Raw genomic sequence first — 26,868 nt, 5'->3', positions numbered from 1 at the left:
AACTGCCTTATAAGCCCAGGCCCAAATCTGGCCCACTGCCCAGTTTTGTAAATAAAGTTTTATTGGCACAGAGCCACACTCATTCATTCACATATTGTCTATGGCCACTTTCACGCTACAATGGCAGGACTGAGTAGTTTCAACATAGGCTGCATGGCCAAAGCCTGAAATATTTACTCTCTGGCCCCTTACAGAAAAAAAATCTGCCGACCCCTTCCTGCTATAAGCCAAGCCCAAGTCTCTGCTACTATCTGCTGATCCTGCATTTTCTAAGTCACGTCAAGGAAAAAAATCTTTAGCTATAAAGGATTGCTAATTATTACCCGGTAGGAGGAGAAATAAGAACAAAGACATTCCACGCTTCACCAAGAAGGCAAAATGAAAGCCCTACCGGAAGACTCAGAATCCAATACCCCTTGACTAATCATAGCTCATGACTCTGGAGCCATGCTGTGGGTTCAAATCGCAGCTCTGCACTTATAAGCTGGGTACCCTTGGGAAAGTGATTTCACCTCTCTGTGCTCTGTCAAAGGAGGATGAGAACGGTATCGACCTCCTAGGGCTGCTTAGGGAATTAAACAAGTTAGTATTTGTAAAGCATGTCAGGAGTGCCTGGCACACAGTAGGTGCTTTGTGGGTTAGTCATGATCTTCCCCAGGGGTCAACAAATCCTACCTACTGCCTAGTTTTATAAGCAAAGTTTTATTGGGACACAGCCATGCCCATCTGCTTTCACTGTGCCACAGCAGCATTGAGAGGTCAGGACAGAGACCATATCCTGGGCTAAATCTAATATATTTACTCTCTGGCCCTTTCCAGAAAAAGTCGGTGGAGCCCTGAGCTACCCCCACTCTGGGTAAAGGGTGACTTTTCTTGCTTACGATCAACATGATCACCAGCTGGTTCTTCTTGGCCACCTGCGCATGGGAGAAGATGCAGTCCAACACCTGGGACATGTCTGGTTTCAGCTGCTCCCTGAGGTTTATCACACACTTGTCATAGTGGGCTGCAGGGAGACAAAAGGCCACGTGGGGTAAGGCTCAGGGTCCCTCCTGCCCCCCTGGGCTTGTCACCAATGCTTGCGGTGGCGACTCTTGCCTTGTTGGAAATGGTGCTCAACCAGTAAATATCTTCGCAGGAGATCCAACACCACCGCCTTCATGTAGCCCCGGGTCCCACTGCGGTATCTGGGGAGGAAGGGAAGGCTGGCTTAGTGATCAACTACTTCCCGGGGTGCCGGAGTTATCCACAGCCAGGACTTTTATGATTTGAAAAAGGAGGAAACACTAATAAAGAAACTGGAGGCTGCTCCCTCTAATCTTTAGGCCTGGGAGGGATGTGTGAGTTAGTTCATTTGTGCTAATAACTCTGCAGGCCAGAGAGAGCAGTGACTTGCCCAAGGTCACACATCCAACGAGAGGCCAAGCCTGAGCCTTTGGATGATGCCTGCCCATCCCCAGAGAGAAGGAAAAACACTTACAGAGCTGGGATGCTGAAAGGGGTCAGCCTTGCATGCATGGTTGAAAAGCAAAAATTTTCAATTAACCACTCAATGTATAAAGACAGATTGGAAAACAAAACAAAACAAAACTTGAAGGACATTTACCAAAAGATCCCTGTGTAAATTTCATTTCCCTTTTAAAACCAAATGGTAACCTGGATGTTCCTTAAACCATTTCGCTTCTAAACTATTTCAGAACACAGGGAATTGAGTTTTTAAGAGAATGTGATGCTGAGTTTTAGGGAAGCTGAAAGCAGCTTCATCCCAGCATCACCAAATGGCAACAAAAGAGAGGAAGAACCTAAAATACTCTTTTATTCAGATGTGATTTTAAAAACACACACGAACACAACATAAGACAGAGCTTTGAGATTTATATTTAACACACAAAATCCTGCTATGGAATTTGATTTGTTTATCATTTGTTCATTTCTCCTAGGCATTTCCATTGCTGAAGGATGGGTTAGCGTTAGCAGTCTAAGGGAGGCAAAGTGATCCTGCAGATCCAGCTGTGACTCTCACTTTGTGGGGAATCCAAACTCAAATCTCCTTCCTCAGCTGCGATCCTATATTGTTAGTATGAGTCCCCATGAGCCAGGGAGCGCCCTGAAAAGGACGGCATTTTCCTATAGTCCTATATCCTCTGTACCTCTGATAGTTTCTGCCACATGGCTAACATGCACTGAATTAATTCGCTGAAGTCTGAGAATGTTTGGATTCTGTCTTTATAGGCAAAGCTTTCTTGCTGGGTAGAGTTTTCATGCAAAAGGGCAGTTCTTTTTATCATCAGAATAGTTCTCCCTGCTCAAGAACTACTTAAGATAAAATACAAATTCTTCGCCAACTCCTCCTTTGCAAGGATCCCCCAAAACCGCAAGGATAATCTGTATAATCCTTTACAGCCTATAAAGCCACCTCATCCCACTGTCTCATAATCAAAGCTACCACAAGGACTCACTATGTGTCAGCACTTTACAAAAATCAATCTGCTCATAGCTCAAAATGACTTATGGTGTGTGAAGTGTTTTTATCCCCATTTTACAGACTGGCAAACTGAGATTCACGGAGGTAAAGGGTGTTGCTTTGTTCTGATGTTAGGAAGGGCTGTGCTGGGGCTGTAACTGGGGTATCGGACCCCAGGCACTGTCTCTCAGTTTGAGCCTGCCCTTAAGATAGCACCACCCTGGGGCAATACATGGATAACTGAGTGTGATAACCACACCCCAAGGAGGGCCCAGGACTCACTTCTGGACCAGCTGCACAATGCTCTGGGTGTTCATGAAGAAGACCTCCCGATCGGCCTTCCGCTGCAGGGTGGCCGCATGGCAGTCCAGGATGGTGGCTATCTGCATGGGAAAACAGGACAGGTCACAGGCCACTCAAACCACACAATCTGGTTGCCACGCAGACGTCACCAGAAGGACCCACCACAGGCTCCCATGGGGATCCCACTCAAAAATTTAAAATTCCAGCCCCAAAGCCCTTTGGCCCTCTGCACGCCCCACTCAAGAGGACTCAAGAGCTCAGAATGACAACAATCACATAAAGACACGCACCACATCCCTCTCCACAAATACAAATGCTCTGGGGAAAGAGGAGAAGGGAATTTCCAACCCCAGGGAGTATGAGGGTGTTGGCTATGGGGGTCCTATTTTTACAGTTAGATTTAATGCGATTGGCATGTTGTCTGTGGCGACAAAAAAAACATGTAATGAAAAACCTGCATCAATAACGAATTCCCAGAAGGTCCCAACATGTATTTTTCTCAGCTGGGGTCCCTGAGAGCTTTGTTTTCATTATTTTCTAGTTGAGATAGAATTCATATACCGCCATCTTCCGCCCACCTTCTTTTAAAGTGTACAATTAATTCAGCGCTTTGTAGTACATTCACAGAGCTGTGCAACCATCACCGCTATCCAATTTCAGAGCGTTTTCTTCTCCCCCAAAAGAAATCCTATAACCATTAGCAGCTACTCGCCAACCCCCCTGGCCCCAGACCCTGGCAACCACTGATCTACTTCCTCTTCTCCATGGATTTGCCAGTTCTGGATGTTTTGTGTAAATGGCAACACGTGGTCCTTAATGATTGGTTTCTTTCACTGCGCATCACGTTTTCAAGGTTCACCCCTGGGGTAGCATGAATCAGTATTTCATTCCTTTTTATGGCCGAACGATACTCCAACCTAGAGGTTGACCTCTGGGAATAAACTGACTTACACTGACCTCGGGTGCCCCAAATTGCTGACATGTGGGTGGGGTGATGGTGGGAGGCAGCCCCTTATAACCAGGCAGAGGTCATGAAGATAAAAAAGAGATGGCTCTTCAAAATGCAGATTTCCTTTAAAACGCCTGATAAAAGCGACCCCAAAAAAGAACAAAACGAGGCCATTGTAGAATTATTGGAGATTTCTGATACTACCCGGGAATGGTTTCCATTCTTAAATAATATTGTATATACGTATAGCCCCAAGATTGTCACCTTACACAAAGCAGAGGGGGAGAATCAGTACGACACACTGGCAAGAAGAACTCACAATGTCCTCTACTGTGTCAGCCAGCGTATTTTTGGAAAACGCTCACTCTGTTTGCACCAACTGCTGACTCCTGCTCCGAAGCCGAGTTATACAGAGTGAGGCCTAATAACTGTTTATGTTCCTCTAAACAACTGTTGTTTTGGGGGAAATGCTGCGATCCTGCAGAGAAGGCGTGAAAGAAAACTCTCAGTCCCCAGCATCTTGGCTGTAAGTGGGTCTCGTGAAGCCCGATTTGATCAGAGACCGGACGTCCGCACTGATGGGGAGACAAGTTCCCAGCGGGGCTGGGGTGGGGGTGGGGGCCACCCACCTGCTGGCTGGGGAACTGGCACAGCACCGAGGTGATGTTGCTGGCGTACTGGGCCATCACCCTGCGGACAGCCTTCTCCACGGGGGCGGGGATGCGGCCCGACACGCTGGTCATGATCTCCTGCAGGTCCAGCAGTGGCAGCGTTGGGTGCCGCAGGGTCATCAGGAGCTTCTGCACCCAGTCCTTCAGCTGCAGCGGGGAGCACAGAGTCGGCCCAAGGCTGTGCTGGGGGCATGGGCACGGCCGCCCACCACGGGGCGGCTGACACACTCAGCCCATCCAGGCCCCGTGCACTTGAGTGGCCAAAGATCTAGACCCAGTGGTCTGTGGAACAGTCCAGAGTAGAATGGCCCCCTGACCACAGGGGGAATGAACACCCAGTTTCCTGACCCAGGAAGGCCCCACTCCCCTCTCCATGCATCCAAACAGCCAACCTGGTGTGGGGATAGAACACCAGGCACTGGGAAAAGCAAACATTTGTGGGACACTGGCTTTGTGCCAGACACTGTTCTAGGACCTGGATTTGCATGTTCTCGTTTGATCCTCAAAGACAACCCTATGAAGTAGGAATAATCATTATTTGCATTTTCCAGTTGAGGAAACTGAAACACAGAGAGGTTAATTAAGTTACCCAAAGTCACCCAGCTAGTAGGAAGCAAAGCCAGGATGCAAACTCAGGCAGACTCAGAGACTCTTAACAGCTGCATTGCACTGCTTCCGGCTCACCCGGAAGCAGAACTGTTGATGGTCTTTGAATGGGGAGGATAATGGCACCAACCCCATAACGTGGTTGTAAGTTTTGAAAATGAAACCATGCACACACAGGCAAGTGCAAAGACTTTAAAAAATGTTGTAATTCTAGCAATTAAGCAGCATAACCTAGGGGCTAAGTGCATGGACTCTGAAGCTAGGGGTCCAGGGTTCAAGTCCCCTCTTCGCCTCTTCATGGGTGAAACCAGGCAAATTTTGTAGCCTCTCTGTGCCTCAGTTTCCTCACCTGTAAAATGGAAATAATAACAGTTCTTACCTCCTAGGTTGTTGGGACGGTGAAACGACTTAATAAGGTTCAAGTACTTAGAGTAGTAGATGGCACATAGCATGTACAGGACAAGGGCTGAGTTATTACTATGACCGCCAACACTGTGATTGGCTTCTCTGGGATGGAATGTGATGTAGCACAGTTTTACAGTTACTGACGTTGAGTTTAGCAGCATGGGTCTTTCACGGAGGTCTGAAAATTTGAGGACTTGTCTCTCTACAGACAACGGGACCCTGGGATGATGAACAGAGTTGTGTTTCTGGACAAAGCCCTTCCTCGCTGTCTCTTTAAGAGGGTGACCCACATCGACTCCTTTCTTAACTTACTATGTGAACATTCTCCGTGTTGAGCTGAACCCAACCCCAAAAAGCAATGTCACCTTTACAACAGTTTATAATCAGAGAGAAACATACGCTGCTGTTTACAATGAAACTGAGGAATTTCCTGAGAATAGGTCCTTGGTAGAAACAACAGAGGATGAATCATTTTCTCATTTCTTACCTCAATAAAGATCTCTGGGATCTTCTGGCTCTCATACGGACCTATGCACGTGTGTGTGATACACACCTACCCTGCACACGTGACCCACCTTGATGCTAAAAATAGGCTCCGGCAGACAGTAGCCCTTCATGATGTTCCTCAGATTTTCCAGGACACTGTGAAAAACCTGGTGCAGTTTCTCTCCGAGGATGGGCAGCGTTGGTTGCAAGGGGAGCTCTCCCGTGAATGGCTCAGCCTGATGGGACACCACAGGAGTCAGAGGTCAAGGCCACTGCGGCCTCTGAATGAGACATACAAGCCAAGGGCCGAGGCAGAGCTACCAACACATAATATACACAATACACATAATGCGGTTATGAAGCCTGCGGGGGAGGGGGGTACAGAAGAAAACATTGTATTGGAAAGTTAAAATTGCTACATTCACACCCCTGTGAGGTTTCCAAATCTTCCCCTTTACAAATGTCAGAGTCAATTATGTACCCCAAATAATTTTGGAGGGCATTAGATGTGATTAAAAAAAAATGTTCGCATGTTGAGATCTGGGGAAGTCATTCTGGCTTCTACATGAGTTAACTTGAATCTCATGCTAACTAGAGCAGCCAGTTTGTAGCCAATCAAACATACACTGTACATGAGCTTTAATTATTAAAGAAAAGGGCACACTGACCAGAAGTAAAGAATGTCCACGTTAAAAATAAAGATGAAATGCCTCCCTTCCTCGGACGCCAATGCTGGTTCTCCTTTGATGATAAGATTCCCTTCCCAGGTGCCAAGGCCATATGGACTCGCTGTGTACGTGCTGATCTGTTGTTTTTGGGTGTGTGTGTGTGTGTGTGTGTGTGTCCTGGAACCTTGAAGGAATGTACCCCTGACTTGTTTCATGTTCTTTGTTCTGACAAGACATAAAACTGTGCTGAAAAAAATGCTCCTTGGGAGCAGTTCCTCAGAGTTATCTGAAAGGTTGTCTTTCGGGCTATGGTCCTCAGTTTGGTTCAAATAAACTCTTTTCTATTCCTATTAAAGACTGTTTATTATTTTTGTCGACAGATGTTTTTGTTTTGCTTTGCTTTCAAACCAAGATCATCTTCCTGTTTTTTTCTATTTATTTCAGTCTCACTCGAACCCCAAAGATGAATGCCTAGCAAGGTGAAAATTTAGGAAACTGTCATGCAAGTGTACGTGTTTTTTTTTTGTTTTTTTTTTTTGCGGTACGCGGGCCTCTCACTGTTGTGGCCTCTCCCGTTGCGGAGCACAGGCTCCGGACGCGCAGGCTCAGTGGCCATGGCTCACGGGCCCAGCCGCTCCGCGGCATGTGGGATCTTCCCGGACCGGGGCACGAACCCGTGTCCCCTGCATAGGCAGGCGGACTCTCAACCACTGCACCATCAGGGAAGCCCGTGTACGTGCTTTTTGTAAATCATAAACATGTAGCCTTAAAGGATCCCCAAATAAAAAGCTCCCCAAAGGGGCAACACTGCCTTAATGTATCTATTCGTCTGTTAATTTATTCTACAAATATCCACTCAACACCAACTGTGGGAGGCGCTGGGACCCAGGAGCTGGGGCATGCTATTCTGCTGGCCCAGAACCCTCAGCTTCCTGTCCCTCAACTCCACTCCCAACCCTGCAGGCTCCTCTCACCCTTGAAGATTAACCGGAGGGTTTCCCCTCTCCACAATCTGCTGCTGGCTTCTCCACCTGGGCTCTCACAGCCAGCGGCCAAGCGCAGTCCCTCTGACTGCACCTACTGAGCTGAATTACAAAGGCTTATCTGCCTGTCTTTCTCACGGGCATCTGTGAGCCTCCTGACCTGTGGCTGGGCGCTGTCTCAAGAACCTAGCCCGGGAAACGTTTGCTAAAAGGAATCACAAAGCAAGCACAGACCTTCCTGGTGATCTAACAAAGCTCAGTCTATTTCTAGCTTTGGGGACCCTCTAAAAAGAATAATGAAAAGAAGGAGAAGAAAACAAATGAAACTAATAGAATAGTCTGAAGAAAAGAGTCGATTTGATTTAAAAAAAAATGCTTTTCTAGCTTTTCTTTTCTCCTGGGCATATACACTAATTATTGTAGAGAAAACAAAATTACATGCATAGATGGCAAGCCAGCTCCCCGCAGGCCTGGCTCACTCTAGGAGGGTAAGTCATGTCATGTCACGGAGACCTGACAGCTCTACATAACGCACTGGGGGGATGATGTTTGCGTCAAAGTTCACAGGAAGAACCCTTTCCCTGTAAGCGTCTGGGAGAAGGTTCTTCCAGGCAGAGGGAGCTGGCCCCAGGGGGATGGGTCTGGAGCATTACATTAAGGGAGGGGTAGTGGGGGAGGAGATGAAGCCAGGGAAGAAAGCAGGGCACAGCTCAAGGGGGGTCTTGGAGATCATCGGAAACACATGGCTTTTATTCTAAGTGGGATGGGAAGCTGCTGAGAAGGATGTGAGCACAGGCACAGTCCTACGCCCATCGTGCTGGCTGCTGGGAGCGGGTGGTGGCGGGAGAGCCGGGGCCACAAGCCTATCTGGCTCACGGGGTAGCTGTGCCGGGTGCCACATACCGGGTGCACTTTAGAAGGGTCATCGAGGTCCAGCCTGGCCACCACACAGCCTGCTTCCAGCACAGCCCCTGGGCGCTTGACGTACTTCACCCGGCCACTTTCCTGCACATTCAGGGTCGTGATCATCTTCATCACCTGTTTTGCAGAAAGAAGAAATTAGATGGAGCCCACTAGGACTGGCCGGTGTCACCCCAAACTAGTAACTCTGGAGCACGGACCGTGTCATTTACATTGAATGACTCCGTGGGCAGAGTTCAAGTGGAGGGGAGAGAGGGAACCAGCATTTATACAATCTGTTGTGTACCAGGCACGGTGCTGGGCATAAGTTTTTTCCATCTGCAAAGCCAGCCAGAGAGGCAGGTGCTCATTGTGCCCATTTTACAGACATGGAAACTGATCTTTATTTCCAAAGGAAGGCCTCTCTCTTAGAAATACAGATGAATCATATGATGTAGGGTGACTGACACATACATTCCTAAAATGCGGTGCATTTTGTGACCAGCTCCGGTCTTTAAAGGCAGTGAGAAAACCCTCTGGGGAATGAAGAACATGACTGCAGTACAGTCATCAGCCCCTTGAACTGGTCTGAGAGTCGGGCCGTGTGGACGTAATGAGTTTTGTTATCACGTGTGGGCTGCAGACCGACAGGAATGTCCCACCCTTTGCTCAGAAGTTCACAGCTTGGGCACCCAAGTCAGCCAGGCCTGGGATGGAACCCTGCTCCCACCCATCACTCTGTGATCTCCACACGTGCCTTCCCCTCTCTGAGCCTCAGTTTTCCCAACAGTAAAATGGGAGGAAATGACAGTCTTGCCTCACAGGGCGCTGATAAGGATGAAGCAGGATGGCACACAGTAGGAGGCCGACAAGCGTCAGCTACTACCGCTGCTATATTTTCATTACAAAAATCACTATTTTCCTGGGCAGCAGAGAATGGAGGCCGGGTTTGAATCCTGGCTTCATGTGACCTTGAGTGAGCTCCTTAGCCTGCCTGGGGCCCGTGTCTCCATGTACAAAATGGGGGTCCCACTTGTGTCCAACTTATATGATTGCTGGGAAGATTAAAGAAGGTAATTAAAGACGGATAAAATGCTTACAATAGTGCTTGCCACGCGGGAAGTGCTTTGCTTCTGTTGGCTTACCACTTTCTGGTTTGTTTTTTTTTTGCGGTACGCGGGCCTCTCACTGTTGTGGCCTCTCCCGTTGCGAAGCAACAGGCTCCGGACGCGCAGGCTCAGCGGCCGTGGCTCACGGGCCCAGCCGCTCCACGGCACGTGGGATCTTCCCGGACCGGGGCACGAACCCGTGTCCCCTGCATCGGCAGGCGGACTCTCAACCACTGCGCCACCAGGGAAGTCCGGCTTACCACTTTTTAATTGTCCCCATCATGATCGTTCATCGGTTCTTACTCACTCCCGGGGAGGTGTACATTTTTGACATTTTTTTTCCCCTTTGGATATTGCAGGGAATTGGGGCTGAACCCCACACACATGGCTCTCTTAGGAATCTGCAGATGACAGCCCAGGTGAGAGGGGAGGTCTGTTGGCTTAGGTGAAGCAGCATTGGCAGATGGCCCTCCCTGGGGGAGGGGGTGTAAGGGAGACCTGGCTGCAGCCCTCCCTCCCTCCCAGGGGGCTAGCTCTGCGGTCACCTCTATCTCAGCATAGCTGCCCCCAGCCTCGATGTGGTCCCCGTCCTCCACCATGTACTGTATCAGCTTCCCCGCCGAAGGGGCTCTCAGGACCGTGGGATCATTCTCCTTCTCAAACACACACGTCTTGTTGCCGATGGTGATTCGGTAACTGGAGAGAGAAGGAGTGGGGAGGTGGTGGGGAGACTGGGGAGGACCGTCGACCCAGATGCCCGAGTCAGGGTTTCGACAGCCTCTTCCCTTCCTAAAGGCAGCCGGGAGCATCACCCTGCGTGTGGTTTGAGGGACTTACTCCATTTTTCCCAAATGGTAGCATTTGACAGTTACCGCAGAGACTTTGGGAGTGAGCTGGGTGGGACCCTTTACTGGCTGAAAACTAGTTCCTTTTCCTGACATAATTCCACCAGGCCCTGGCATAGAGAAAGCAATCAATCACTATTATTCAGTAGATACTGACCCACTGAAAGCCTTCACCTTAGAACTGGGAAGAGCATGCCTCATGGACGGAGCTTATCATCATCTTGAACATTCTTGGCAGATAGAACACGGGTTAAAAAGAGGTAAAAAAAATACCGATCTGGGATGAATCTAGTCCACCTTCTTCCGTCGAGAATTCGGAAGGGAATCTAACTGGAGCTTTTTCAGGCACGGGGCCTCTGGAACCCCACTCCTCCCCATCTTATTCTCTTGGTCGGGGGGGGGGGGTCTTTGCTGCCTTTCCGTGGGGGTGGGCGGGTCTGTTTCATTGTGTGAGCTCAGGGTGGTCAGACACGCTGGACCAGGAGGACACGCGATGCCCCCGTGCAAAGTGCTTCCGGATCATCCTGCCCTCCACCCATCCAGACACAGAGCAAGCTTTCCTGCCGCCATCTGCTCGTTCGATGTGTCTCTTCCCCCACAGACTCCATGAGTCATGACCACGGCTGTATCCTAACACCTAGCGCGGCATCTGGTGTAAGCAGATGCTCAGTAAATAGCCCCTTCCCTAATCGGACGACCTCATCTTCTCCAAGCCTTGATCTGATGGGTGTGGACACTGCAGCTCAGACCCGGAGCCTCTGGCACTCAGCACACACCTTGCAGGCCGTGGAGCTGGGAGTCACGTCCCATTCGGCTCTGAATCCTCCCAAGTCACTAGAAAAGGGCCCCCTGGGAGCCTCCCATAAATGCCTGCCAGCTGCATGGAATTCCAGCCGAGAGATTAACCTCTCCAGGAGCCCCAGAACGTTCCAGAGAAGGTGCCTTAGCTAAGACCCTCAGACCTGCAGGGGAGAGCTGGCTCTGTGTGCCCTCCACAACCACACACCTGTCGACCTCCTCCTTCAGGTACGTGGTGTAGCTGCTGCCACTGTAGGACAGCAGCAGCCCCCCGTCGTTCAGCCGGTGGGCGTCGATCTCGATGTGACAGCCGTTCATGATGAGGACGAACGTGGTTGGAGACTGCCGGGCCACCTGTGGGGACAGTTCAATGTCCCCACCTGAAATGAGGATGCCTGCTTGACCCTGTGCCCCCAGAGCACCGCCTGGCCCCCCGACCACAAGCAAAGGCTAGTGTCCACAGCGGGAGTGCTGGGGTGGACACCTCACGTCTCGAGGCCCAGCCCTCGCTCACCCCAAGGGAGCAGCGACGGGGAGGGAGCCCGGGGTCAGCGAGCCACACCTGCGCTGTGGGTGGGCTAGTGGCTGCCGGCCGCAGGTGCAGCCCCAGGCCGGGCATCACTGTCCATTGTGTGCCCTTGAGGGCTGGGGGATTTCTTCTGATCCTGTCTCCAAGCAGGGTTGCCCTGGGAGCCAGGGAGATGGGGGTCTTGCTCTGGGTGAGGCAGACCTGGGGCCTCCATCAGTGGCCTGGACGTGGACTTGGGCTCTGCCCACTAGACCTGGCCCTGCCCAGGGGCACACAATGGATCTGGGACACTGGAAGGAGACATATACGGCCAGGCCCTGGTCTCAGCTCTGCATTTCAATCTGAAATACCAGCCCCACCTGGCCCTCAGTTCAAAGTATGTGCTGTCTCTTAGAAAACTAACACCCTAAAGAGCCCTCAACCTCTAAAATACATATATAGTGACAAAAGATGGCAAGAAATAGAGGAATTTTTATTGCCACGTTATTTATAGGAAAACCTAGAATCAAACGAGCTCTCCAACAGTGGGTGCTGCCATGGAATGTTCTAGACTGCACTGTCAAATATGGTAGCCCCTAGCCAGATGTTCAAATGTAAGTTAATTAAAATTAAATGAAAGATAGAATTCAGCTCCTCAGTTACACTCGCCACATTTCAAGTACTCCATAGCCCCAGGTGGCCCATACTGGACAGAGCAGATTTAGAACATTTCCATACCTGCGGAAAGTACTATTGGACCGTGCTGCAGACTCTAAACTGATGTTAGGAAAGCTTGCTAATAACAGGGGGAAACTATAGGCCATGACAATATCAAAGCAGTAAAAACATTTGCACTATGATCTTAACTTTATAAAAGCAATGCATAAGGAAAAAAATAACTGAAAAGAAGTCTGCTAAAACGTCTGAACCCGGGCCACAGCAGTGAAAGCCAGAATCCTAACCACTAGACCACCAGGGAACTCCCCCATGGTGGACTGTTTTTCTGACGCTTCATGCTTGTTTGCTGTTTTGAAATTTTCTGCAACGGGCATGTGTCATATTTAAAATCAAGTTGAGGGGACCCAGGCCCCCAAAGGTAGCCAGGAAGCATCAGAGGCAAAAGGGAAGCGATTTTACACACGTTACGTGGATAACACACTCGTTTGGCTGAACGAAGCCTGAGAATCTCCAAAGTTGAAAGTTCAATGTATGCTCAGCAATGTTAAAAATCAAGTAAGAGAAAATAAAAATCCTGTTGCCTTTTCCATGGAATGTGAGGCTGGGAAGTGCTGGGGAGGCCCTGGCTTCCCAGGGACACATCGCTCCAAAGGTCACCCCAACTTGGACCCGGGGGGCTCACCCTGTGCTCGCACATCTCAAACATTCTTTGATACTCTGCTGAATTGACCTGGGACGGCTCAGGACGGGTAACTAGATATTTCCAACAGAGAAGAGCAACCCTGACAAGCTCCGGGGATGCCGGTGATAGACCCGGAAGCAGTCAGAAATCCACACATTGATTCTCGGTGCAGAGACGCTGGACAAAGCCAGTCTCACAGCCCTGGGAAGTGCACCCAGACGCTCTGCTCTTGAGCACTGGTCCGGCTCACCCTGTGTAAGGGGTGGAATTATGTCCCCCCAAATTCAAGTCCTCCCTGAAACCTCAGCTTGTGACCTTAATGGAAATAGGGTCTTTGCAGATGTAGTTAGTTAAGGAGGGGTTGTGCCGGATTAGGCTGAACCCTAAATCCAGTCTGACTGGTGTTCTTGTAAGAGAAGAGACCCAGAGAGACAGGCACAGGAGGATGAGGATGTGAAGACAGACAGACAGACACAGACACACTCAGAGAAGGTAGCCGTACAAAGCCAGAGACTGGTAGAGACTGGAGTGACAACCTACAAGCTAAGGAACACGAAGAACTGCCCACAACTACCAGAAGCTAGGAATGCATGCTCCCTGGGAGCCTTCAAAGGGACCATGGCCCAGCCAACACCTTGATTTTGGACTTCCGGCCTCCAGAACTGAGAGACTATAAATTTCTGTTGTTTGAAGTGACACCTGTTTATGGGACTTCATTACGGCAGCCACGGGAAACCAACACATGCTCTAACGTGCCTTGTGTGCGTGGCTCAAGCCTACGGGTTCTGGAATCCAAAGACCTTAGATTTCAAGGTCACGGGACTGCACGGGGAGTCCTGGGACCAAGCATGAGAAAATCCACTGCAGGGATGGCCCACTGCAGAAATAAAACTCCCTTGAGCCACCAGAGTGTGGGAGACATCTAACAGGGACCTTTACCTTGAGGATGTATTTAACGCCTCCGTAGATTAATTCTACATCCACGATGTTCAGCAGAGAGTCTGCGGGGAGGACCTGGCCCCTGAGAGAGAAGACAGACCTGTGGTCAGTTTGGGAGTGACCAAGAACTCCGCAGCCATCCATCCCCTGGATATGAAAATCCACCCACTCTTTGCCTCTTCTAACTATCAACACACCTGATTGATAAAAGGCAAGGAATGGAGAGTCCCAAGGAACCCGACATCCCTTAGAACTTAAGGAAACCGCTCTTGCTACAGGATGTGACATTTCCAAAAGGCTCCTCTAAGAAGCAATAACCATATTGCTTCTTCTTGAAAGAATTCCTTATGTGGGAATTCTGCCACCCGCTTATGAAAGAAACGAAAGCACGGATTGCGATTCTATTACCATTCAAAAGCATATTATCCAAGCACTAAGAACTTTCGCCCTTCTAGTTCCCTTTCAGTAGTTTCCTTTGCCTACCACAGTGGTTTTCAAGGTGGGGTCTGCCTCTACCCCGAGGACATCTGGCAATATCTGGAGACATACTTCATTGTTCTGACTTCCAGGGGGAGAGGGGATGCTATGGATGGGACCAGGGATGCTGCTAACTTCCTACCCTGTCCCACAGGACAGCCCTCACCACAAAAGATGACCCAGCCCAAAAGGTCAGTGGTGCTGAGGTTGGGAAACCCTGGTCTATCCCAAGAGGGAGCTCCCGGCCACTTCCACAGGGTCCATTTCACTGGTCTTCTGATTCAGGTGAGGGTCTGGGAAAGGACCATTTGTAGAGGTGACCTATAATCTGCTTTGCTTCTCAAATCCACCTCCTCCTCTCTGGACTCCCGAGTGTTACGACGTACCTTGCACAGCTCAGCACGAATAAGCACACCGCTGTCTATAGGATGATGGCTGCGTTGGCCTTGAGTATCCCTCCCCTCCCGCCCCCTACCCCAGCGTCTTCTAGGGCAGCCCAGGTTTATCCAAGGAATTCTACAGAGGCAAGCACGTAGGAGAGGTTCACTAATTGCTTGGCGATGGATTTACACCCAAATAAAGCGTGTTTCTGTCTTACTTGCCACCAGCACATATCTCAAGAGGGGAAAGGAAGTACCCATGGGCCCCACCTTTCCAGCGAGTGTAAGAAATCCGTCATGCAGGTCCTGAACATCGAGTCGGCCACGTTCAAGGCTCCGCACACCACCCCGAGCATGATATCCGGCTTCTCGGCCTGGGAGAGACTCTGCACATCAGTATCCACAGTGACCAAAGCCACGGGGAGCCAGGAGGGCTCCAGGACCCCCAGGGGAGACACGTGCAGCTCCCCACCTGCACTTTCTCGGCAATGAGATTATCCAACCAGCTGGTGTCAATGTCGTTGTTCTGGAAGCTCTCGGTCTCCAGGAGGTTGGTGAGATATTCCACGGTGGTCCTGAAGTCGCCCCGGATGGAGAGTTCCTTCAAAGCCACCACCATGTTCCTTGAGGGGAAGGCACACGGATTATTTTCCCAATTAATGTACACGTCATCAGAGTTCTAGAGTGGTTTCCAGTGAGTCAGAACCACACAGACGTTTAGGGAGGGCCCTGAGTCAGACGGCTTGGGGCAATGTCAGCTCCAGCATTGACTGGTACAGCAAATCTTGGGCCAGTGGCTTAAATGCCTGGGCCTCAGCTTCCTCATCTGGAAGATGGGGGAATAACCCTGCCTTCACACAGATGCTTGGGGATTAAAATGAGACAGTCTGTATAAAGCACATGGTCACTGATCAATAAACCTTAACTGCTATGAAATGATTTATTAGTGATTATAATTGTTATTAACCATGCCAGTTGCTCTGACTCCCTCTCCCGCTGGACCTATCAAAATCCCGCAGTGTCCCAAGAACGAGCCGCTCTTTACCTGTCCACACAGCTGTCCAGTGTGCCTGGGCTGCACAAGTAGGTGGCTAACACCGGTGCCCCCCTCTGGGCATGGCGGTCACCAGCCCACATGTGCTTGGCTGTAACCACCTCCAGTTTCCCAGAGGGGCTGCCTCCCCCCAAACAGGGTGTCCAGTCCAAAGGGCAGAAACCTCCACTCTCCATGAAATCATAGGGAGAAAGTTATGGGGAAAGGCACCAGAGGAAGAGGAGGCATAGGAACCCTTCCTGGGAGAGGAGAGCTTTCACACCAGTTACGATGCTCCTGCATGCTTCCAGCAGGTGTGACAAGGGGCCACGAGACCCCAGCGGGAGGGTGAGAAAATGAAGACGCAGTGAGGTTAAATGAGGGTGTCAAAGAGGCTACTGCAAGTTGGGTGTGGGACCCGAACCTGCATCTACAGGCTGAGCCACTGGATTCAAGGGTGACCAACTTGTCCCGGTTGGCTCAGGACTTCCCCAGTTTTAGCACTGAGAAATCCCACATCCCGGGAAACACTCAGTCCTGGGAAAACAGGGACAGTTGATCCCCCTCTTGGACACTGACAGCAATAAGAGCTGGAATTTTTCCTTCCTATTCTGCTGTAGTGATTACTGGCCACTCACAGTGTGGGACAAGCCACAGATCCCTTCACTCAGAGACAGCTGGGCTGGCTGACCACCATCCCACCTTTTATTAATCCTTATTTGCTCCAAGCGTCTCAATTTTTCACTGATTAAGATGAATTATTCAAAGCTGGCAAAGAAACTCTCTCCCTCAAAAGCAGCAAACTCCATTTAATTCATGGCTAAGTGCCCCAGCCCAGAGATTTAAATGCTTTTCAAATGAAATGTCTTTCACTCTAAAAGACACCGCCACAAGAATGTTTAATTTTACAAACTGAACTGGTGTTTACCTTTTTGTTCCCAGGTCAAGGCAGGAGAAATGTTAAGATGAGGGGGTTTTGATCGCTAATTTTTAGGGAAATGCAAATCAAAACTACAGTGAGGTACCACCTCACATGGGTCAGAATGGCCATCATTAAACAGTCTACAAATAACAAATGCTAGAGAGGGTGTGGAGAAAAGGGAAACCCTCCTACATTGTTGGTGGGAATGTAAGCTGGTGCAGCCACTGTGGAAAACAGTATGGAGGTTCCTCAGAAAACTAAAAATAAAATTACTATAAGATCTAGCAATCCCACTCCCGGGCATATATCTGGACAAAACTCCAATTTAAAAAGATACGTGGGGCTTCCCTTGTGGCGCAGTGGTTGAGAGTCCGCCTGCCGATGCAGGGGACACGGGTTCGTGCCCCGGTCCGGGAAGATCCCACATGGGCCCGTGAGCCATGGCCGCTGAGCCTGCGCATCCGGAACCTGTGCTCCGCAACGGGAGAGGCCACAACAGTGAGAGGCCCGCGTACCGCAAAAAAAAATAATAATAAAATAAAATAAAATAAAATAAAATAGGATCTGCTCCCCATCTCCTAAAGTGCTGCTACATGTGAAGCAGCAGGTTAATTTTTAGTTTCTCAAAGGGAGGGAGGGAGGGAAGGAAGGGAGGCAGGGAGATACTGACGAAATGGCCTCTTCCCGGTTCTCTCCCCAGGAGAAGCAGTGCCCAAACTGGGAATCGGCAAATTCATGTAAGCCTCCAGTGGCAGCCACGCTGAAATAACCCCACACGTTCTTGCTGCTGCGGAAATTCAACTCCTGGACCGTTCCAGAGCTCGGCTTAAACCCCTGGAGCCCAGACAGAAAAAGCAAAATGGAAGAAATAGTTACTCCAGATATATTTTCATCAGAATTAAATCCTAGGAAAACCCAAGAGCCCCGCCCCCCCCCCCCACACCCAAGAGCTTAGCGTGATGAATAAAACAGATACTTCTCACTAGGGGTGCAGGTGTTTCCAGGTGAGCATGTCAATGTGTGTCATTTTTACTTAAAAAAAAAAAAAGTCTAAAAACCACCACCAAGTGGGACCGGTGATCACTGATGGAGCTGAGCGAAGGTACATACTGATTTTAAATGTTTGCCATTGTTGATAATAAAAAGTGTAAATAAAAGAGGAGTTGGCAGGATTTCCCTGGTGGTCCAGTGGTTAAGACTCCATGCTTCCACTGCAGGGGCCACGGGTTCAATCCCTGGTCAGGGAGCTAAGATCCCACATGCTGTGCAGCACAGCCAAAAAAAAAAAAAAAAGAGGAGGTAGATTTCCAATTCCAGATTATGAAAATTTCAGCAGGTAAGGAAATCCAGTGTTAGCCCTTGCTGATGCTAACACACACATAATTCCCTTTGTGGGGATGACCCATCCCCTTCTGAGTATAACTGTGGTAAAGGGAGGGGTGGGTTGGATCCTCTTGCTGGGATTAGAACTCTTGAAGCTTGTGATGGAGGCATTTGTTTTGGCAGACATGCCTGGAGGCAAGAGATGGAAAGTTCCAGGTGCCTGGGCTATTTCTACACGTGATCCTCCATCCTCCCAGGCACCTGTGAACAAGGCATCAATCCTCTGAAAATTTCCCCTTTTGCTTTTCCACCATCAGAACTGACTGTTTGCCTGTAGCCAAAGATCCCAAACTAATACAGTCACCATAGTTTCAAATTCTTTCATTAAAAAGGTGGGGGTGGGGTGGAAGGACTTCCCTGGTGGCGCAGTGGTTAAGAATCCGCCTGCCAATGCAGGGGACACGGGTTCGAGCCCTGGTCCGGGAAGATCCCACATGCCGCGGAGCAACTAAGCCCGTGCGCCGCAACTACTGAGCCTGCGCTCTAGAGCCCGTGAGCCACAACTACTGAGCCCACACGCCTAGAGCCTGTGCTCCGCAACAAGAGAAGCCACCACAATGAGAAGCCCGCGCACCGCAATGAAGAGTAGCCCCTGCTCTCCACAACTAGAGGAAGCCCAGGCACAGCAACAAAGATCCAATGCAGTGGAAAATAAATAAATAAATTTATTTACCAAAAAAAAAAAGGTGGTGTGTGGGGCGGGGGGTAAAAATAAAAAAACCCAAACCTCTCTTCTCCCAAATTTCTTAAATGTAGTTATTAAACAACTAAATTGTGGTAGGTTATGGAGATTATGTGACCATCAACTGTCAGTAAGCATGTAAACTTGATAGATGCCAGCTGGTTGGTATCTTAAGGTACAAGTAGGAACAAGTCACATAGGGACTCCTTAGAATGAACCAGATTGTATGTTGCAGCAAAAAGTTCATGGGGCCAGAAATCCAAGGGCCTGTGCTCTAAACTTGCCTGTTTGTCCCAAAGATGGACGTGGTCTATAAAGTCCACCAGTGGGCGTTGGCCATGGCCTTACCAAGTCCCGGGTGTGAAGGTGGTCACCCCAACCTCTCGAGCTATAATGTGGGGTGACAATACCCAGCGGCAGGGCTGTCATGTAACTGACATATGAAGGCATCTGCCTGGTACCTGGGACATATCACATGTGGATAAACTGTGGCATGTCCCTTCCCGCATCCCTGTGTCCTCGCCTATAAACTGTGAACCCGGGTATCTCAACAGGCTAAGGTTCGGGGTCTGCCACACGCTGAGAGGTCGGAGATGGTGGAAACTCAGGGCCCTCAGACTTGCCTCATCTGGGTTTTCGCTGGTGATTCTGGCCGCAATGACGTGGCCTCGGGCGATGGGAGGGTTGGAAGGGGTCTCAAAAGAAATGGGCGTCACCCCCCATGGGGACTCTCCATACAGAAGCCGGATATCCTTCAGCCGGTGCAGAGGCACGCCCATGGCGATCTGAAATCAAGAAATCCATCCCAAAAGAGGGTCAGTCCCCAAACGTGGAGGCCAGTGCTAGAGGCGATGCAGGTGGTGGTAGGGGGTGAATGATTTCGGATATACTGAGCTCCTCCTGTGCCCACCAGACCGGGCGACATGGTGGCAGGAGAGGCACGGAGATAGAAAGACAGATGGCTTGACCCTGCCCCCAAGGAGTGAACTGTGTCGCTGGGAAAAGAAGCGACACTCACAGAACAACATCGCGAGCATCAAATAAAAGCTACAGATCCTTAGCGCTGTGGAAGGAGTTGGGGAATGGTGGTGTCCAGCTGCAGAGTCAAAGAAGGTTTTGTGAAGGACACAGGGAAAGCTGGGCTGGAGGACCGAGTGAAAAACAGACAGTGACGGATACCAGGTGAACCAAAAGATCAAACTGAATCTGCTGGGTCTTTGGATGTGACACACTAAAAGGGACCCAATGGCACCTGTGTAATAAAGTGTTTAAGTGACTTCCAGCAGGAAGAAATGACCAGGCAAATTCAAATGGAGGGACATTCTGCCTGAACACTTCCCAAATGTCAACATTCAGGACAAAAAAAATAAGACTGGGCAACGGTTCCAGATTAAAGAGATTAGGAGACATGAAAATGGAAAGGGATGTATGGGTCCTGGATTGGATCCTGGACTTGAAAAACAAAGGACAGGAACAAATTATTGGGACAACAGGGAAAACTTTCATGTAGACAGTAAGTAACATTAGATAGGTAAGTGGAGGGTGTCAAAGCTCTGTTTCTGGAGTGGGGCGATCCTATCACGGTATTATTCCCAGGAGGTTCTTATCTGAAAGAGTTAGAGGCAAAGTGGCATGAAGTTCAAGCCAAAACATCTCTCAAAAGGTTGAGCGAAGAAAAAACAAAAATTATACAAAAACACAAATAGAGAGAGAAGAAGCAAATGTGGTCAGATGCTAACAAGTGGTGGACCGAGGTGCAGGGTATGGGTGTTAATTGTATTATTTTTGCAACTTTTCTGAAATTTCTCAAACTGAAAAAAATAAACAAAATAAAAAATGGAATAAAAACTCTGGGAGGATTTTTAAGAAATTAAAGTTAAATTCTAATTAAATCAAAGTAAAACTAATTAAATTAAATTTTCAGTTAATTAAATTTAATCAAAATTTAAATTTTTAAAAATTTAAAAGAAATTTTCAAGAAAGAAAGAAAGGGAGGAAGGAAGGAGATATTAGTTAAAAAATTAAAGAGTTTCTATTAATGCAAGAGTTCCTAACTCTGGGTGACATGTTCTTAGCAGGGGTGAGCCCAAGAGGGCAAACATTTGTTCTTGGGGGTGAAAATAATCTTACTCTTTCTATGTACAGGCAGACCTTGGAGATATTGGGGGTTCAATTCCGACCACCACAATAAAGAGAATATTGCAATAAAGCAAGTCACACAAATTTTTTGGATTCCCAGCACATATAAAAGTCCCATTTACACTATACTGTAGTCTATTAAGTGTGCGATAGCAGTATGTCTGAAAGAACAATGTGCGTACCTTAAGTAAAAAGTACTTTATTGCTAAAAAATGCTAATCATCACCTGAGCCTTCAGAGAGTCTTAATCTTTTTGCTAGTGGAGGGTTTGAAATATTGCAAGAATTAGCAAAATGTGACACAGACACGAAACAAGCAAATGCTGTTGGAAAAATGGCACCATTATAACTTGCTCGACACAGGTTACTTCAATTTGTAAAAAACAAAAAAACAAGCAAAAAATGCAATAAAGCAAAGTGCAACAAAACAAGGTATGCCTGTATAACGCACAGCTATATCTACAGTTTCCAAACCGATATACAGTATATCTGTGATATTAACATTTCATAGGGGAGAAATTAGGGGCGGAAATGTCTAAAAGGGCTCCATGAGGAGGCTGTGATGATAAAAAGGTCTATGAATGGGTACTGGGGAGGTCTACAAATGCTCCCAAATTGTATAAAATACATTTTTCCAGGGTGAAGGGCCATGGCTTTTGCCAGTTTCTCCAAGGGCTATATGGCCAGACGAAAGTGACAAACCACTGCATGGCTCTCCGTGCTACCCACCCATTAAAACAGTCACTCCCCAGGACACCAGCCAAGAGACAAGCAGGGAGGTCTAATCTGAGCAGGACAGGGGATCCCCACTCTGGGCAGAAGAAGCCCCAGGGTTCGGAGCCCATTTCCTTGCCTGTAGCTGGGCGGCCGGCAGGTTGACATCGGCGATCATTTCCGTGCAGGGATGTTCCACCTGCAGGCGGGGATTCAGCTCCAAGAAGTGGAAGCTGCCATCCTGGCTGTAGAGGTATTCAACGGTCCCCGCACTCACGTAGCCCACGGTCTTGGCCAGGCGCACGGCACACTGCAGAGAGACGGAGGTGGGCGAGGGGCTTCCAGCGGTTTTCTCGGGGAAAACGTACTAGCTCCCTCACTAAAGGCAGGCTGAGGACCTGCTGTGTGTAAACTACCTTGGGACCTCTGAGATCGTACTCCAGTAACCCCGTGTGAGGCTGAAATCATCTCCACGATGGGCCCCCCCACGCCAATTGGTCTCCTCTTGGACACCCACCCCATTTTGGCAACTTGGACTCTTGAGAGCTCTTGATGGTTCTGAGCTGAGATGCCTCCCCCCGAACTCCCCAGAGCCCACCTGCTCCATGATCTCGAACACGGCTGGCGTGGCAATGGTGGCCGGCGCCTCCTCTATGATTTTCTGATGCCTCCGCTGGATGGAACAGTCGCGCCCGAACAAGGACACGGCGTTCCCATACTGGTCAGCGAGGAGCTGGACCTCCAGGTGATGGGCGTGCTGGGCCAGCTTCATGAGGAAGACTGGGGAGCCGGGGATCTCGCTCTGCACCTGGGGGGGACGGCAGGGTGGCTGGCTCCTCCCAGGGGAAGCAGGGCTGGAGCAGGAAGTTCTCCAAAGGGGGCGCAAAACGATGGCAGGGATGCCCGCGGTTTTGCCGATCTTTCAGTTTTACCTCCCTCAAAGACATTACATTCTCGTGGTTTTTAAGTCAAATATGTGAAAATACATAATGCAGAAACTGAAATTCTGCAACAACATCTCCTAAGGATAATATGCCGTTACGAGTTGGGTAGAAATTGGTTTTCTTCTATGCGTACAGAGAAAACGTTTCTTGAAACAAAAATAGAACCAAAACACACTACTCTGTAGGCTTCTCTTCCTCCCACTTAATTCACTCTCTCAGCCAGCTCTCCTCGGTCGAACCTACAGACCGACTTACTCCATACTTTTAACATCTGAAAGGCACTGTCTCATAGGCATGCTGTCCAGAGACCCTTAAAAATGAGGTAAAAATAAGTGTTCACATAGAATTATTTCTAAGACAAATTCTTTGTAAGAGCAAGAACACATGGGATGATCCCACCTATGTGAAAAATAATAAAACAGAATTATATGAAGGTCTATGTAAAAGTCTATACTACAGTAAAAGTACTGGAAAGAAACCCAGTGGCTAACAGGGGTTACATCTGAGAGGGGGCAAGGGGTTGAGAGGTGATGTCGCGAAAGGGACCTTTCCCTTTTTATTCGTAACGTTATTACTGAATTGCCTGAATGTTGACACCGAGAATATTTTCATATTGAACTCATGTAATTAAAAAAAGGAAGCTTGGGGGAGGCTCTGCATGCAGTTGGGGAACAGGTGGGTATATGGGAACTCTGTCCTTTCCACTTAATTTTGCTGTGAATTAAAAACTACCCTAAAGAGTAAAGCCTGTTTTTTAAAAAAGAAAGGAAAAAGCTTTAAAATCTGTACAACCCCTAAATGCAAGGTAGGATCCAGGACTGGATCCTGAAACAGAAAGGGGAGATTAGTGGGGAGAAGTGGGGTGATTCAAATCAAGTCTGGAGTTCACTTAATAGACATGGATTAATGAAATTAATCTCTTAGTTGTGTCAATCATGGTACTGTTACAAAAGATGTTAACAATAGGGGAAAGGAAGTGAAGGGTAGATGGGGACTCTGTACTGCTGTTGCAACTTTCCCGAAAACATAAATTCTTCCCCCCAAAATACTCCCAAACCAGTACACCCCAATAGGGACATGTGGTAGTGAAACCACTACTTTATATAATACTCACACATGGCCCACAGCTGTATAAACGGTAAACCTTTAGAGAACGCGATTTACTGGTATGTATTTGTCATGCATGTAAAGTACATGCTATTTAACTAAATCCTTCTTCCCCCACGGTCTTTACCCAAGAAAATAATTCAGAAGAAGAAAAAAAAGCTAAATATTATTTATAGTATTAAATACCATATTATACTATAGTGGAACTGTGTATAATAATGAAAATGGAAGCAAGCTTCACATTTCACAAAAAAGGAAATGTTTGATAAATAAGACAATGGCCACATAGGGAATGCTGTGCAATCGTCAGAATAACTATGAGGACTGGACAGGGTAAAACTGTTCATGATCCACAATTTGAAATTTTTTAAACGTAGAACAAAATATTGTGTAGGCCAAAGACAACTCTTTAAAATATACATGTGAATATTTTGTAATAACCTATAATAGGAAAGAATGTGAAAAAGAAGAGATATATATGTATAACGGAATCACTTCGCTGTACACCTGAAACATCTAAAAATTTAAAAAATAAAATAAATTAAATATACACGCGAGCAAGGTCTACAAGAAAGCCTAGAAATATTAAAATAGTTGGGTTAAGAACGGGAAGATTACCGGTATGAATTTTTATAAACATTGCCAACAATGGGCATAATGGGTTTTTCTTTAATCTATAGTTAGGTGACCTTTTAAAAAATTTTTTAATTGAAGTATAGTTGATTTACTATATCATGTATGTTTCAAGTGTACAGCACAGCAATTCAGTGTTTTTTGTGTTTTTTATTTTATTTTTGGCTGCGTTGGGTCTTCGTTGATGCGCACAGGCTTTCTCTAGCTGTGGCGAGCGGGGGCTACTCATTGTGGTGCGCGGGCTTCTCATTGCGGCGACCTCTATTGTTCTGGAGCACGGGCTCTAGGTGCACGGGCTTCAGTAGTTGTGGCGCACAGGCTTAGTTGCTCCGCGGCACGTGGGATCTTCCCGGACCAGGGCTTGAACCCGTGTCTCCTGCATTGGCAGGTGGATTCTTAATCACTGCGCCACCAGGGAAGCCCAACTCGGTTTTATATATACATTTTTTTCTTTTTCAGATTCTTTTCCCTTATAGGTTATTACATAATATTAAGTATAGTTCCCATGCTATACAGTAGGCCCTTGTTGGTTATCTATTTTATACGTAATAGTGTGTATATGTTAATCGCAGGCTCCTAATTTATCCCTTCCCCCACCCCCTGCGTATAATGTTTTAAAAGTGGAAAACCAGCTACAAATAAGTAAATATACAATTCGTTCAGACAATAAAAATCAATTGTCTAGAAATGTTAGAAATACTGAAACTGCCAAAATGTACAAACTATCCCATCTCTCGATAGACAAATATAGACACAAACAAATATTCTCACAGACAGATACCTCTGAAATCCTTTAGAGACACACTGATTCATAGAATCAAACCATCTAAAGGAAATAGTGTACAGATCAACAAAAACCTTGGACTTCTGCAAGTAAAAATGTATACATTTGTTTTGCAACACAACACAGCAATATTGCAGCTCCCGCAAGTGTCCTCTTGATTGTGACACAATAATGTTAGTGGAAGGAATCTGGTGGCCACCAACTGAATAAACACAATTCCCAAAGACACATGGAAAAATACGCAGCGCGAACAGCTCACTTGTCTGAAAAGTATTGGGAAGTCCTCAGCAGTCTCCACCTTCCGGATGCCTTTCCCTCCACCGCCTTCAGAAGCTTTGATCATCAAGGGAAAACCAATTTTTTCTGCTGCCTGGGGGCAAAGGACAAACAGACCACTTTAGAGGTTTCCGCTGCTACCAGGATGATGAGAAGGTTCTGGCACCTGACCCCCCAGCAGCGTTTACCTCCAAGCCCTCATCGACATCTTTCACGCAACCATCGTTGTAAATGTACTCTGGGACGCTGATCCTTTGCCCCTGCTGCAGACTCTCTTCTGTCCACTCCACCGTCAGACCTGGAGGGTCACAAAGAAAACTGAATCTTCCCCCAAAAAGCATAGACACGACACAGAAACACAGGGCCTCTTCCCACCAAAGCCACTCTAGACCTGGCCTCTGGACCAGCAGAATTCAGACACAGCCCTTCAGCTTCCTGCAGTGGATTTTAATTTCCTTAAGGACTGACTCAACCCTGAATGGGAAACCAAGCTTAAGAAAATTCAGACTGAGTCTACCAAGAACAGCCATATTAACCTGAATCCAAAAAAAATCCCAACTCCAGCTCTACCCTATGGAGTCATTCGTATGTGAATCATTACTTTCCAAAACCCTGTGAAGATTAAAAAAAAAAAAACAAAACAGAAACAAACTTTTCACTCTAAATTTAAAATTCAATCTTTGGAGGAAAAAAATCAAACTGAGTATGAAACTCTTGAGACGTTTTTCCTGTTTATTTTTTTTAATTTATCCTAGAAATTCCACTTTTAGGAATTTATCCTAAGGACGTGATTAAAATGGACATAGAGAGTTAGGCAAAGGACTATCAAAGCTTTTAATATTTTCAAAATTAGAAAAAAATTCGTCGGAAACAACCTAAATGTATAGCTGTAGAAGGATTGTTAAGTCAATTACGGTACATCTGTATAATATAGTCCTATGCAGGCATTTTAAATGTTGTAAAGTGTATTTACTGACATAGAAAGATTAGTGAGAAAAAACAAGTCACAAACTATTAAATGTAAGAGCTCTGGTTTTTTAAAGGATGTGCCTAGAAAAAAAGGCTGGAACAATATAACAAATGATCAAAACCGGGTCAGTCGATTATAAAGGATTTCTATTTCTTTTTCTGTACTTCTCCTAGTTTCTAAGTTGTCTACAATGACATAGGACCACTTTCATGATCATTTAAAATTTTTTTAATGAAAGAATTAAAAAACTATACTCCTGTCACCCCCTCTGCTCACATTAGCAAGATTGGGCCCAGGAGTTCCCCCGAAGTGAGGTTCAGGGTCCCTTACCGCTTCCGCTCCAGGGCAGCGTTGGGATCTGCAGCGTCTGGGCCACGATGGTGGAGGCGATCTTGTCTCCCAGTGCCCACATGGCCTCGCTGGGAGGGCCT

The 26,868-nt window shown here is 47.7% G+C and overlaps 1 protein-coding gene across 1 annotated transcript in view; it reads right to left on the bottom strand.

The window, feature by feature from the left end:
- Window positions 1–26,868, bottom strand: part of ACACB (acetyl-CoA carboxylase beta) — a 146,321-nt gene that overhangs the window by 47,972 nt on the left and 71,481 nt on the right. Inside the window, exons 7-24 of the mRNA XM_032654348.1 lie at window positions 26,768–26,866; window positions 25,656–25,765; window positions 25,451–25,561; window positions 22,322–22,531; window positions 21,863–22,033; window positions 19,495–19,656; window positions 17,477–17,640; window positions 15,324–15,474; window positions 15,122–15,225; window positions 13,995–14,076; window positions 11,396–11,541; window positions 10,090–10,240; window positions 8,439–8,573; window positions 5,974–6,120; window positions 4,346–4,534; window positions 2,747–2,847; window positions 1,099–1,187; window positions 882–1,006 (exon numbers count right to left, since the gene is read on the bottom strand). Coding sequence (XP_032510239.1) covers window positions 882–1,006; window positions 1,099–1,187; window positions 2,747–2,847; window positions 4,346–4,534; window positions 5,974–6,120; window positions 8,439–8,573; window positions 10,090–10,240; window positions 11,396–11,541; window positions 13,995–14,076; window positions 15,122–15,225; window positions 15,324–15,474; window positions 17,477–17,640; window positions 19,495–19,656; window positions 21,863–22,033; window positions 22,322–22,531; window positions 25,451–25,561; window positions 25,656–25,765; window positions 26,768–26,866 — 2,447 coding nt within the window. The remainder of the gene's footprint in view (window positions 1–881; window positions 1,007–1,098; window positions 1,188–2,746; window positions 2,848–4,345; window positions 4,535–5,973; window positions 6,121–8,438; window positions 8,574–10,089; window positions 10,241–11,395; window positions 11,542–13,994; window positions 14,077–15,121; window positions 15,226–15,323; window positions 15,475–17,476; window positions 17,641–19,494; window positions 19,657–21,862; window positions 22,034–22,321; window positions 22,532–25,450; window positions 25,562–25,655; window positions 25,766–26,767; window positions 26,867–26,868) is intronic.

This window comes from Phocoena sinus, chromosome 14, assembly GCF_008692025.1.
Source record: "Phocoena sinus isolate mPhoSin1 chromosome 14, mPhoSin1.pri, whole genome shotgun sequence".
NCBI classification, from domain to species: Eukaryota; Metazoa; Chordata; class Mammalia; order Artiodactyla; family Phocoenidae; genus Phocoena; species Phocoena sinus.
Note: the sequence above shows the minus strand (reverse complement) of the source record. Positions and strands in the feature narration are given on the sequence as shown.